General features: G+C 43.8%; 1 protein-coding gene across 2 annotated transcripts in view; it reads left to right on the plus strand.

The window, feature by feature from the left end:
• NBEAL1 (neurobeachin like 1) overlaps positions 1-15,275 on the plus strand; it is a 290,887-nt gene that overhangs the window by 104,864 nt on the left and 170,748 nt on the right. For both annotated transcript variants that reach the window (XM_068245018.1, XM_068245019.1), the window contains exons 4-6: positions 3,672-3,833; positions 9,256-9,337; positions 14,885-15,012. In XM_068245018.1, coding sequence (XP_068101119.1) covers positions 3,672-3,833; positions 9,256-9,337; positions 14,885-15,012 — 372 coding nt within the window. The remainder of the gene's footprint in view (positions 1-3,671; positions 3,834-9,255; positions 9,338-14,884; positions 15,013-15,275) is intronic.

Consider the following 15,275-nt stretch of genomic DNA (forward strand, 5'->3'; position numbering starts at 1 on the left):
CTACCTCCTGGAACCCCCCACATTTATAAAGGGCAGCAGCGTTGGCCATGTTCTCACTCTGTGTGCTGCTGTATTAATGAGAGAAGGGAGAGACATTGGAGAGATAGGAAAAGCGATAGTTAAGAGTAGGCCTGAACGATTTTAAGAAAAGATTGAATTGCACAATTTCTCCCAGAAATTGCGATTTCTATTCACTATTTTTGATACACAACAATGGATCAGTACTCCGGTGGTGAGTATGAGTTCCCCCAGTACAGGTTAGCCAGCTATAGGTGCCCCCCAGTACAGGTTTGCCAGCTATAGATGCCCCAGTACAGGTTTGCCAGTATAGGTGCCACAGTAGAAGTTAGCCATCCAGATCCCCATTAGTGTATATAACCAGATCCCCCCCTTTAGAGTGTACCGTTCTCTCAGGCTGCTCCATCCTCCCCTTCCATCTTGCCCAGTACGTTACCAGGTCATGGTCAGTTGCACTTCACAGCGCATGCCGCCTGCACGCACACGCCCCACTTGCGCTCCTGAGGTTGGGAGCAATTTGCGCCTTTGCAGTACTTAACTGCGAAGAACACTTCCAGCCACAGGAGCAAGAAATGGGCATGTGCGCAGCCAGGCCGCTCAAGCGCAGTAAAGCGTGACTGGCTAACGTACTGGACAAGACGCCAGAGGGGCAGAGTGGCCTGAGAGTTGTGCATGGGGGTGGAGGAAGCCCCAGGTACGTATTCTGCCTCCACCTCCCCTCACAATTGTCTACTGGCCACCCCCCTCACAATCATCTATCTACACACACACAAACAAAAACCACAATTGTTTTTCTACCTCAGACCTTTCACAATTGTGTTTCTACCCCTCCACCGCTCACAACTTCGTTCCAGAGCTCCCTACTTTACCTCACCTTCAACTGTTTCCAGCTGAACCCCCAGCCCTCCTCCCTCCCCTCCCCTTCAGGCACAGGCAGACAGAGCAGGCTAGAAAAACAAACACATACATGATGATAGAATCCAGGACCCTGAATGCACTGTCCCTCTGTCGATCTGCAGGCAGCCTGAGCGCTCTGCATATCTGTCTCAGGAGGTCAGGCACAAACTGGCGGCATCTTCCTTCTTCCTGAGGACAGCGGGACCACATGACTGGGGGCAGGGCAGTGCACGAGGATCACTGACTGCACCAAAGTCTCGATTGCATGTATGCACTCTAGTTCAAGCCTCGCCCCGCTCGCATGTCATATCCATCACAGCTGTACAGCCATAGCCCGCGGCAACGACCCACTCACCCGCATGTTAGTCTGTATATGCGGATTGCTGGGCAACGCTCACCGCGGTTTCACACCAGCTCTCCACGCGGAAATGCAGCAGGGGCCGGAGCAGAGCAGATATAGGTGGCAGTGTGTAAAAACCGTGGCTTTGGATCGTCATGCCGCTGATCGCCATTTTGATTGAAAAACCGAAAATCGTTCAGGCCTAGTTAGGAGGTCTGTTAGCTTGCTCCTTGCTGATATTTGTTGATGAAAAGCACCCCAAAACAGCTCTTTTGAGAGCTAATGTTCTTCTGATGTGGTGTTTTTTTGTGTGTGTGTGTGCCACTGACACTGCATATACAGCACTGTCTGTCGCAGCTGGCCCTTGCTAATTGCTGTACTGTGCCAGGCCCAGCACATTCAGTGCATACCTTTCACTGGCTCTGTGTGATTGCACTTTGTATTATACAATACCACCAACAGTCAGTGCATATCTTTTCACTGCACTTGTGTGACTGCACAATTGTATTATAGCAGCAGTCACTGCATACCTTTTCCCTGCAACTGTGTGACTGCACAATTGTATTATAGCAGCAGACAGTGCATACCTTTTCCCTCTACCTGTGTGACTGCACAATTGTACTATAGCAGGTCAGTGCATACCTTTTCACTGTACCTGTGTAACAGCATATTGTATTATACCACCGGCAGTCACTGCTTACCTTTTCACTGCACCTGTGTGACTGCACATTGTATACCAACAGTCACTGCATATCTTTTCAATGCACCTGTGTGACTCCACTGTTGTGTTATAGCGGCAGTCAGTGCAAACCTTTTCACTGCACCTGTGTAACTGCACATTGTATTATACCACCATTAGTCAGGTCAAAAAAGTATTCAGTACCTCACCTTTATCAAAATGAATGAGGCATGGATCCTGGAGGGCTACTGCCTGCCCGAAGACTAAGTCAGTCCCCACACAGCATCTCTGCCTGCAGGCCGCTTGACTGCCTTCTACGCCACCACCAACAGGGTCCAGGCCTCCAGGTGGATTCCTGAACTTTTATGGTACCAAACATAATAATTGTTCTGGTGCGTATACATGCCTAATTTGTCTAATTTTTCTGGCTGCACTGTGGCTGCAACAACAAAACAAAAGGCATGTACATGTGTCAATTTCCCCTTCGTGATCGTTACCTTGCCGCGGTTAAGGGGCTTGCGTTACGTATCACAATGAAGCAATGACCGGCTATATGAGTGTGTTGGGGGGGAGGGGGGGCGGGCGGCACGCCCAAGTTAATAAGGTCGTTGCTTCATTGTGGACGGACCAAAGTCGATCAGCTGGGCAGTCACTGTTGTTCTGTCATTGAGCTACCACAGCCCGACCATATGAGCTTGAAAACCAACATCGCCTGCACTCTCGTCATGGTGCACACCAGTCCAGCACGGTCATCACTACACAAACAGCCGTTTGTGGTGCGTTACACAGTGAGTTTGGTCTGTCAATGTGAATAAGTACACTACTTACACTAACTGCTGATCCATGTATACGCACGCAAGATGTTTTCAAGAACTTTAAGCCTCCAATTTAGCAATGCAATGTGATTTCTGCCTTTTAGGGATTATAACCCTGCTGTGCGTCAAATCCGTAATTTTCCCCTGGGACTTTTTCACATGTATCCCACTCCGCCATGCCCCCCTCCAGGTGTTAGACCCCTTGAAACATCTTTTCCATCACTTTTGTGGCCAGAAACAGTGTTTGTAGCTTTCTAAGTTCGCCTGCCCATTGAAGTCTATTGCGGTTCGCAAAGTTCGCAGGTTCGCAAACTTTTTCGGAAGTTCGAGTTCGAGGTTCGTGAACCGAAAATCGGAGGTTCGAGCCATCTCTGGAGAGCATGTTTCCAGCTGAAGACTCTTAGAGAATGTCCAAGGGGGCCTGCCAATCTTTTGGGAAAACCATGTGGCAGCGGTGGTCTTATGACTCTGTTGCAGATCCTGAAATTAAGGTATAAAAGGATTGTTTAAAATATATATATATATATATATATATTAAACTCAGACTTGGAAATGGCCTTTAAATAAATTACTGAAGTTTCTTGAAAGCAATTTGTTGATTTAATTGAGATTTTTGAAAAATCATTCTATGTTTGTCATTGAGCCTGAAAAGAGCTGCCATGCGTATGTTCTGTTCCCATTCCAATTTTAAAAATGTTGCCTATATATATATATATATATATATAGAGAGAGAGAGAGAGAGAGAGAGAGAGAGAGAGAGAGAGAGAGAGAGAGAGAGAGAGAGAGAAAAATACCTTGTGCACCATTCAAAGTGTAAAATAAGTTGAAAAGGTATAGTTCTTACTAAAGAGCAGAGTTAATGATAGTTCTGTTTTTGTCCCTGTTTTAATTGCTTTTAATTGAACTTACTTTTTTCATGAAGGATTGATGATGAACCTCCAGGGTTATCGCTGCTTCCTGATCATATACTACAGGTACTCAGGCTCCAACTGCTGTACTGTGTGCAGAAAACCGCTGATGGACTGGAGGAGGAACAGCAGACTCTTTCACTTCTGCTTGTCAAATTCTTCATCATCATTTGCAGGTACATTATACAACCACGATATACTGACATTTACTTTTGCTGTACACAGGGGCGCCGCGAGGCACCAAGCAGACCAAGTGGCCACTTGGGGCCTCAAGGTCTTAGGGGCCTCGGCGGCTCCGTGACGTCGGTTACTGTTTTCCCGCAGGCCTGCGGGGCTGGCAGAGCAGAGCAGGGCTACGGGAAGATGGCCGCCGCCTAAGCCCTGCTCTGGAGACTATTTATGTCTCCAGTACAGGGCTTCGGGTGGCCATCTTCCAGTAGCCCTGCAATCAATCAGCGCAGGAGATTGGAGGAGGGAGGGAGCTCCGTGGGAACTGCGCGCCTGAGAAGACTTCTGCCAGTGCCTGGTGAGTAAATTATTTTCTTTTTGCAGCCCTAATTGCGTTTGATATCTGCTGAAAATGTGCCTTTATTGCGTTTGATATCTGCTGAAAATGTGCCCTAATTGCGTGTGATTTCTGCTGAAAATGTGCCCTAATTGCGTTTGATTTCTGCTGAAAATGTGCCCTAATTGCGTTTGATTTCTGCTAAAAATGTGCCCTAATTGTGTTTGATTTCTGCTGAAAATGTGCCCTAATTGCGTTGGATTTCTGCTAAAAATGTGCCCTAATTGCGTTTGATTTCTGCTGAAAATGTGCACTAATTGCTTTTGATTTCTGCTGAAAATGTGCCCTAATTGCGTTTGATTTCTGCTGAAATGTGGCCCAAATTGCGTTTGATTTCTGCTGAAATGTGACCCAAATTGCGTTTGATTTCTGCTGAAATGTGGGCCAAATTGCGTTTGATTTCTGCTGAAATGTGGCCCAAATTGCGTTTGTTTTCTGCTGAAATGTGGCACAAATTGCGTTTGATTTCTGTTAAAATGTTGCACAAATTGCATTTGTTTTCTGCTGAAATGTTGCACAAACTGCGTTTTTATTTTCTGGTGTCTGGGGTAACTGTTGCTGCATTTATTATTTAATGGTCATAGTTGGCTATATTTGCTGTGCTACGGTTAAGCTCCGCCCATACAATGTCATGGCCATGCCCATCTCTCGGCGCCACATCCATTTTTCCCCGCAAACAGCTCCGCCACCAATCTGCCCTCCCGCTCCACCCACATGTCATGGTCACACCCACTTATGCGGGGTAGCCACACCCATTTTTTTGCTTGGGGCCACAAAAACTTAAGCTGCACCCCTGGCTGTACATAGACATATTGTCTTTGTTTACTGCTATGTATTTAGACTTGTGTTTTGTTGAGTGTCTTATTGTGTTACTGGAGGATTTCATTGGAGATTTCAGCTCACTTATTAGTTACCACTGCAGCATTAGGATTAAGATACTCCTCAAGTTTCATGACTGCTGTGAAAGATGACACACATTTCCATAAAGAAACTGTTTTGGTACAGCAGTCCATATAAGAAATCCATCTGATTTAATCATTATACTGTATAATAATCCCTAAAGTAAACCTGAACAGAGAACTGGAAAGTCCCCAAAATGTTGAAGAATATTTTGGTTTCATTGGATTGAGTTAGAGGAAATCTCACTTGACTGATATTATTCAATTTTATTAAGGACAGGATTCCACAAAAAATACAGGTTATCTTGTTGTATGAAAGGGGGTAGGTTTTTCTAGGCACTGAATTTTAATTGTTGTCTTTGTTTGCTATTGTAATGTTTGCTTTGTCTACCTGGACTGATGATGTATGTTCCTTATAAAACTTCTCTTAAAAAAAACTGAACTGAGAGGAATATGGGCACTACCATTGCTTATTACCTTTTGCCTGGATCTTTTCCTGATCAGTTGCATGATATAGTGCTTTTTTACTAACATAGCCAGAAGAGTTCTACACCTCAGGTGTTTGGACTCCACTGGCTGAATGCCTGCTCTAGATGTGTATCTCAGAAGTTACTGAACACGAAAATGGCAGGATGTCCAGGCAACTGACATTTTTCAAAACGCAGATAAGATGGTGACCCCGTATTATTTTGTGTGCCTTTAAACTGGGCTTTATTTCATATCATGACATTTTACATGTTACCGTATATTCAAGAGCATGTTTTTATTATTCATCATTATACAGTAAATAACATTTCTAACTTGATCTTAAAGGGGAACAGAAGAGAGAGGTATATGGAGGCTGCCATGTTTCTTTCCTTTTAAGCAATACCAGTTGCCTGGCAGCCCTGCTGATCCTCTATCTCTAATACTATTAGCCATAGCCCCTGAACAAGCATGCAGCAGATCAGATGTTTCAGACTTTAAATTAAAGATAGACAAGAAAAAAGGGCACCTCCCTAGGTGAAGCAAAATAGTAAAGTCTGAACAAGGAGGCTGAAGCATGAAGCCAAGAGTAAATGCAAAATATCTCTTTATTAATGCCGATATCAAAACAATAAAAACAATTAAAAACAAGGCAACACCGTACCCAGTCCAAAAAACCCCAAATATATTATTTGAATCAAAGACGTAAGCCCACCTCTATGAGGTCTTACTGTTTTCACTAGCGACTTTGTTATTTGCACTACCATGTATGCATAGACAGGAGATTCATTTCCACAACTACATTGATATTTATAATAGCGTCTATCTGTGTGGTGTCACAGTTTTATATATTTCAATGGAATCCTATTGCATCTGTTGACCCACATTATTTACACGCCAGTTTTGATAAAAAAATATTTTTGTATCAACCAAATATGGTGCAGTGTAGATAGTTACCCAGGTGGGCTTACGTCTTTGATTCAAATAATATATTTGGGTTTTTTTGGACTGGGTACGGTGTTGCCTTGTTTTTAATTGTTTTTATTGTTTTGATATCGGCATTAATAAAGAGATATTTTGCATTTACTCTTGGCTTCATGCTTCAGCCTCCTTGTTCAGACTTTACTATTTTGCTTCACCTAGGGAGGTGCCCTTTTTTCTTGTCTATCTTTAATGTAGCTATTAAATAGGTCGAGGACCTTGCCTTCCCTCCCTATCAACACACTTGTGTATATATTTGCATATAATATGCATTAACATGCTTGCTCATTTTTTGTTTGTTTAAATATGTTTCAGACTTTAAAGTCAGATCTGACAAGACTAGCTGCATGCTTGTTTCTGGAGTTATTCAGATACTACTGCAGAGAAATAGACCAGCAGGGCTGCCAGGCAACTGGTATTGATTAAAAGGAAATAAATATGGCAGCCTCCATATACCTCTTACTTCAGTTCCCCTTTAAATACTGATTAAAACAGTTATTATTCCTTATAGAAAATAATTATTTTATGATTCTCAAGATTTGTTACAAATGCACAGTGATTGTGTTTTCAGTTAAAAGAAACAAATGATACCAACATTAATGTGACCATGAAGTAAACTAGTTAAAACGGATCCTAGATGAATAACTAACTATAACAAGTAACTTGTCTATATATCTTATCTAAAGTTTAGATAGTTTACACAGCATATCTAACTGCAAACAGCTTCAAAAGTTTATGATTATTTATTCCTGGGATACAATGAGGGCAGCCATGTTCTGTTTGTCACATTGTCACAGGCTGAGGGCTGGAGATGCTATCAGCTTGCCTGCGTGTAAATTCAGTCCCCTCTCCTCCTCCTTCCTCCCCTTTGCCTCTGAGATCAGTGGCTAGCAACCTCCTCCTGCCCAAACTGAACTCCCATAAGCCGTTGCTATAGTGCCAAGGCACAAATGGAGCTGTGGGCGAGGCTTGTTTAGTTTATAGGGAATTAAAGTATTAAAACAAGAAAAAATGTTTGGCTTGAGGAATACCCTATAAACTATATGAAAGGAACACAATTCTGCAATGAGTAAAAGTTTATCTCGGATCCTCCTTAAATATAGTCAAAGGTTGCCCACAGAGAAAATTGCGTGTCCAGATTTTCAGAAGTTCCAAAGATCAGATTTAGGTGGAGACATCAGAAAAGTGAACTCAACTCCTGAGCATTCCCGTTGCTTAGTGAAGCCATTCATTGCATTTAAGAACTCCTATGGAGGCTTGAATGGTCAAAGAGGATTAGGTAACTGTCACGTATCAAGTATATGTGGGGAAGGGGACAACATGTGTGGGCTGCTGCTAATGCAGGACACAAGATCTCTGGATACCAGATATAATAGGTTGTTTATCATTCGAGACTGCAAACAAAAGTGAGTCTGTGGTATTTAATCGCTACAGATTATACATGTAGTTTCTAGTCAGAGTATATACGCTGTTTTTCATCTAAATCTATGCTAAAAAATTTGACATGGAAACAGAATTTTAAAACAAAAGTGGAACTCCACCCATTTTTAAAACATTTTTTGGGCTAGAGTGAGAAGGGATAAGAAACTCAAATTGTCTGTTTTTCAGCTTCCTTCTGAACAGTGAAAACCTCCTTAATTACAACCAAAAATAAATCTTTCTTCTTTCTAACCTTCGGGTAAATAGGAGTGGAGTTGTAGTTGAGGAAGCATCATGTCATTTTTGGGGAGAGACGTGTACAGACCAGGAAGGAAGGGTTTTTTATGACTATATCAAATGCAGTAACATCCTGATTCTGACAAACGGTTTTGGTTTTTTTTTACTTCGCCGTTTCTATCCAAAACTAAAAAAGGGGGAAACAAGTTTTGGTTAGATCTCTACGTTATCTTGATTGGAGTGTTATGCTGGGCATGCACGGCTTATTTTTTCCGCTCTATTCTCCTGCTCGATCGTTTCGTCACTCGATTCCACAGTCAATTCTCTTATCTTCTGCTCGTTTTTCCCGTCTTTTTCCATTCACTGCTATCCGGAATCGAGCGGCGAAATGATCGGGTGGGAGATCGGACATGTTGGAAATTATCTATCTAGTCATCTTAATGGCTCAAAAACGACCCCAGCATAAGTGTACCCTTTAAAGTGCCATTCATAGAAAGCTTGAAAAATGCCTGCTGATCAATAGTGCATATATTTTACATTCCTAATGTTGCCCTTTACAGCAGATTTCATGGGGCAGAGCAATTATTTACAAATGTCTAGATGGAATGGTAATGTCAGCTGGCGTCGTCTTTCAGCTGCTACTTCTCTATGTGAAGAGCTTGAGCTATCCTGCAAAAAAAAAAAAAAGCTTCTTGTAGACTTGCCAGTCCAGAGCCTCCTCCAAATTTCTCCTTTTGCTGCTCTGATGTTTGTGCCCAGGCTGTAGGAGACACTGAACTGCATCAAGTTGGTGGTAGTGGTTGTACTGACAGCTTCCAAAATCAATAATGCACATTATTTGCATAATCATCATGCATTATTATATAATTGTCATTGAACATTAAAAACTGAGCATTTCCAAAGAATTCCACATTCCAGACAATGTAGGAGATTGTTTATTGTTCCCTCGCTTGTTCTCTCCTTTTCTTTGAGTACTCTTGTATCTAGGGAATAACTACACATCCCCTAATACTTTTTTTTTCCTTCCCTCAGAAACCTTTCTAACGTAGAAGAGATTGGATGCTGTTCATACATTAATCATGTAATCACTATGACAACGCTCTATGTCCAGCAGGTAAATTCTGTTTCCTGTATGAAGTGATGCAAATGTTTCTTTCTTAATGGTGATGACTAGATTTATAGCACTCATAATTGCTTGCCATGTTAGGCTCATTATTCAGACTACTATCATACAAATTGTAGCAGTGGAAAGTACTACATCTGCTGCTGATGGCATCTAAATGTTTCCTGGGCTGTAAGGCAAAGGTCCAGTATTATGGTGTTGAAGGAGATGCATCAGTAAGCAGAAATGAGGAAGGAGCTTCTGTAGCAGCTCAAGGCAGAAGGAGGAAGAAAGTGAACACCTGTCACATGACCATGATATTCTGCCCTGTGATGGTATTAGACACTTTTAAAGAGGAACTTCAGCCTAAACAAACATACTGTCATACAGTTACATTAGTTATATTCATTAAAATAGATAGATAATATAATCTCTTACCCACCTTGTTTTAAAAGAAAAGGCAAATGTTTGTGATTTCATGAGGGCAGCCATCTTTTTGGTTGAAAGGAGGCGACAGGGAGCATGAGACACAGTTCCAACTGTCCTGTGTGCTGATCACCCCTCCCAGTTGCTAGACAACTTGAATAACAGCATAGGAAATCCCATCATGCTTTGCACAGCATCAGGGAAAAAAAGCCCGGGCAGTTTTCTTTGATGGGGCGGAGCTTAAGCTTTTGTGCAGCTAAAAATAAGGCTTATGTAAGAAAAACAAAGTTCTGATGCTGTGAAACTGTTAAAGAAACACCAAACCTTTTCAGTGCTGCTGAGTAGATTTTTAGTCTGGAGGTTCAGTTTAAAGAGAACCCGAGGTGTATTTGAAGAATGTTATCTACATACAGAGGCTGGATCTGCCTATACAGCCCAGCCTCTGTTGCTATTCCAAACCCCCTTAATGTCCCCCTGCACTCTGCAATCAGACATAGATCACAGCCGCGCTGTGCGTGCTGTGTTTACATCTGTAGTGTCAGTCTCAGCTGCTCCCCCGTCTCCTGCAGAGCTCCGGTCCCTGCCCCCCTCCCTTCCCTCTAATCAGTGGGGAGGGAAGGGAGGCAGGCGGGGACCGGAGTTCTGCAGGAGGTGGGGAGAGCAGCAGACTGACACTATAGAGAAAAACACAGCCGCTGTGACACGCTGTGTGTCGACAGCGAGGCTGTGATTTATGAGGGATTGCAGAGTGCAGGGGGACCTTAGGGGAGTTTGGGATAGCGACAGAGGCTGGGCTGTATATGCAGATCCAGCCTCTGTATGCAAATAACGTTTTTCAAACCCACCTCGGGTTCTCTTTAAGCCATGCCTACCATAATCTGCCACAAGTGTGTGTAAGTAATTAAAGATGTGTTTGGGGTGGGATGGGGGTGTCGAGGTTAGAAGGCTGGCTGGAGCTTTATTCTTAAACAGAAATACACACATCCTTGATACTTACGTTATACAGCTCTTTCTCTTAACCCCATATGTGACATTGTCTAAAATGTGTATACCTTTATGAAAATGTCAGAGGTCCTCCACAAAATCTGATGATTCATGGTTGCATTCAAACAGGAACAACAAAATAAACATAATGTTATTTTAGCATCCCGGGGCACATTCCCTTTCTATATTTCTACATCCCAACATTTCTATAGAAGTGCTATGAATGTACAGCTAGAAAGTGCGACAAGCAGAGTAGACTGTCGTACATTTTAAATTCGATGAATAAAGTAATAAACATTTCAGTTCCATACGCAGCAATTTTTATATTTTATAACTGGCGTAGTAATGTTCTGTTACGTGTCCGTTTCCACTAGCCACCACACGCAGTTGCGATCGCTGACGAATCCCAGAAGGCTATGGGATTCGCAGCCTCCCACACGGAAACTGACGGCAATGTCGGCCGAATCGCTAAGGTAAGCGATTAGGCCGGCGCCATAGTTTCCAATAGCAGAGTTTCCCAGCGCGGTTTGCCTGCTGGGAAAAATCTCCGAATTCGGCCTGGTTTCCGTGCTAGTGGAAACGGGCCAGCCCCGGCAAACCCCAGTGTAACGCCGCCACTGCATGTGAGGCCGTGAGTGAGTACGGGACTGCCAAGGGGCTTGAGGAGGGCGTGTCGGATGCCCAATCATAGCTGCGAGGAGAAAAAAAGTTAGCTGGTGTGGTGAAAAGGTCGCACCACGCTGGTCTAATGCGCAGGCGGAGGAGCGGAAGGCAAATTTTGTATAATCGGTAGGCACATGCGCACATAGAGAGGTGGGTCTAGTGCGGCCATGTTTAGAGTGGTACGCGCCGGCGTATTAGTAATACGGAGACCGGTATGGTAGTGGTATGGAACGCACTGTAATGCGAAACAGAAAAAAGAAGGGATGGTTTGGGGAGGGCAGTGCACATGTGCAGTAGATGCTGTCTCAGCTGCTTTAGTACCCCTTTAGGCTCCCCTCCTGTAACTGGGCACAGGGCACAGTAAGTGGATTGTGTTTTCGTGTTGTAGCGTGACTTCCAGTATACCAGACAGGTGTGTTTATGGAAGAGGAAGGGATGGCATATTTAATTGTTACAGATGTGAAAGGGACTCTGCTGCTTTCCAGTGACTTTTTATTCCTGTAGAGTATTGCATTTATGCAAACTGACAGAAATTCAGTAAAGGCAGCCATTTACTGTGCTTTAAGAAGTATGTTAGATCAAGTGAATAGTCGATATCTCCCCTGCCTTACCGCCTTGTAGAAGTAGTTTGACAATGTTTGGAGGCCAAAATCTGTTCTTCCCTTAATTTATATTGATCTGCACCAAAAACACTTAACAGTGTGCTGTAGCCTCTATAAACGGTAAACACTATTCACTCCCTAATGGCCCATACTCACGAGGGACTTTTGTCGCCTCAACACGCGGCGCGCGCGTGTTGCGGCGACAGGTCGCCCGTGAGTATGGGCCGCGCGCACCCAGAACTGTCGCCTGGAACGGGCGCGCAACCCGAACTGTCGCCCGTCGCTGATGTCGCCAGGCGATTGAAATGTTCAATCGCCTGGCGACAGTCGCCGCCGCAACTCCGCCGCAGCTGTCGCTAGTCCGCGTGAGTACGCGGACTAGCGACAGCAACCTCCATTGGGATACGCATAGCTTCCGGCGGGGGGAGGAGGAACGTCGGCGACAGCTTCCGTCGCGGCCGCTGGTCCCTCTTCCGCGCGTGTACGCGGAGGGACGTGGCGACGAGCTGTCGCCGGCCTGTCGCCCACACGTGAGCGTGTGCTGGCGACAGGCTACTTTTGCTGCCTGTGAGTATGGGCCATAAGGCTGAGGCCAATAAGCAAAGCACCACTGTATAAAGTTTAATCAAGAATATTTATTCACAATTCAAATAACGCAACAATAAAAACACGTAAAAAGCCTAATGATATTCCCCCACTTGCATAATGATAATAGTATTATAATAATCAAGAGTATGATAAACACGTAGGATTCAAAAAACATTGCAATAAATGGATTTTTGTGGTTTAAGGATTCCACTTGGATAGAAACCCAGGTTTTTAATTACTGGTAATGCAATCAATATATAAACAATTTGTACAAGAGATTTGACAAAAGTAGCAGAATTCGGAAAAAAATATCCGTACCCACACTAGAGTGCTATCCCAGAGAAACTGGTACCAAAGGGTAATGTACCAGGTGTTACATCAAGAAAAAGCGCGAGTGCAAAAATACATAGTCAGAATGTGCAAGAAAAAAAATAATCACATACTGTGTATCTAAAATAACCCAAAAACTATTTATGCAAGAAACTAGTTGAGCAGCAAGTATTAATGAATCATATGGGGAGCTATATAAGAAGATGGGAAAAGCATATAGATGTATTAATCACACAAAAAAGGTTCCATTTGAATACATATGCAAAAATTTGTATTGCACTGCGAGTCCCGAGAGGCAGGTACAGTGATCTTATGTGTAGCGGGGGGGGGGGGGGGGGATCTTATGTGTAGCTTCCGTGCATGTGTGATGGGAAAAAACTTGCGGCGGTCTTTTTAAAAAAAAAAAAGACACTTGTCACCATGGACTTACATGACCTCCATCCGCTGCAGGTCGACGCAGGAGCTGGATGGTAACATAGGTATGCGCTCGCATTAGGTAGGGTACTTTCGGCGCACCGCAGGCAGTGTGAACTACCCCATAGACTTTCATTGCCCTAGCAGTAGGCTGCGGTGAAATTCTGCACCGTGTCAGTGTGAAAGTACCCTGAATATGCAAATTATCTCTTTATGCTCCTGAAGCCAGGCTTACATCCAGAACCACTGGTGCATAGCTAGCCTGTAGCTTTACATTTTACAGAGCCACATCAACCCATCGAGCAGACAGCCTGTTTCGGACTGTTGGTTCTCCTCAGTGCATGGCAGGAATTGATATGGCTCTATGGGATTGGGCCTGGACCAGAACAACAGAATACCCAAGCAGCTTGGTGTGACCCAAAACCAATAGGAAAGTAAAGGGGACCAAAAGAGACCAAAAAGCCCTCCTACTCTGTAAAATGGAAAGCTACAGGCTTGCTATACACCAGCGGTTCGGGATGCAGGCCTGGCTTCAGGGGCATAAAGAGATACTTGAATATTCAGTAGTCGTCTATTGTGGGTAACCACAGTTACACACTTAAATCTGAATTATCGCAAATACCTACTTTTTAAAGATGGCAATCCACTATTATAATACTATTATTATGCAAATGAGGGAATATAAGGCCTTTTAATTGTTTTTTATTATTGTGTTAATTGAATTGTGAATAAATATGTTAGATTATACAGTGGTGCTATGTTTATTGGCCTCATCCTTTGGGAGCAAAGTAGTGGATATTGGATTCATGATACCATTGTTTGAAATTAAAATATAAATTGATAGACTTCATCTAATTAATTGGAGTCTAACTGTAATCCTGCTGGATTTTTTTAAGCAGCAACAATAATATCCAGCGTTTACTAAATTGTGCTTTCTATGGGGGTTAATTGGGGGGGAGGGGGGGGGGGTTGTATGCAGATTTAAATAAAACTTAAAGTGTTTATTGTAGACTGAGTGATACAGTTTCTTTGTCTGGACTTTTTTTAAAGGGATACTGTAGGGGGGGTCGGGGGAAAATGAGCTGAACTTACCCGGGGCTTCTAATGGTCCCCCGCAGACATCCTGTATTGGCGCAGCCACTCCCCGATGCTCCGGCCCCGCCTCCGGGTCACTTTTGGAATTTCTGACTTTAAAGTCAGAAAACCACTGCGCCTGCGTTGCCGTGTCCTCTCTCCCGCCGATGTCACCAGGAGTGTATAGCAGAAGCACAGTATGGTCTGTGTCTGCGCAGTATGCTCCTGGTGCCATCAGCGGGATCGAGGACACGGCAACGCAGGCGGAGTGGTTTTCTGACTTTAAAGTCAGAAATTCCAGAAGTGAACCGGAGGCGGGGCCGGAGCATCGGGGAGTGGCTGTGCCAATACAGGATGTCTGCGGGGGACCATTAGAAGCCCCGGGTAAGTTCAGCTCATTTTCCCCCGACCCCCCTACAGTATCCCTTTAAGAGTTTAATGGCAGTGTACTAACTGGTGTAAATGTTTATCTTTGCAGCTGAAAAGTAAAACCAAAGAAAAGGAAGTCACAGACCAAACGCCTATAGAAGAGTTTGTCAGACATGCTTTGGTGTTTTGTGAGAGCCTCTATGATCCATATCGGAACTGGCGGCATGTTGTCTCTGGGTATGTTAATCTGAAAATGTGTGAAACATTCCAAACTTACGCACCTGTCCAATGTAACACCAGGAGTTTTAGAAGGTTATTGTCTTCTGCAATGGAGAAAATCCATTACTCATTAATAATGATAGAACGGAAAGTGGACCTCCACCTAACACTTATTATACAGACAAAGTACCAGGGAATTCAGGTTGGCAATAGCAGATTGTATGTTAACCTCCCTGGCGGAAATGGAAATCAGAAGCTCAGAACGGTTACCCTGTGCCTTA

The sequence above is a fragment of the Hyperolius riggenbachi genome, chromosome 7 (genome assembly GCF_040937935.1).
Source record: "Hyperolius riggenbachi isolate aHypRig1 chromosome 7, aHypRig1.pri, whole genome shotgun sequence".
Lineage (NCBI taxonomy): Eukaryota > Metazoa > Chordata > Amphibia > Anura > Hyperoliidae > Hyperolius > Hyperolius riggenbachi.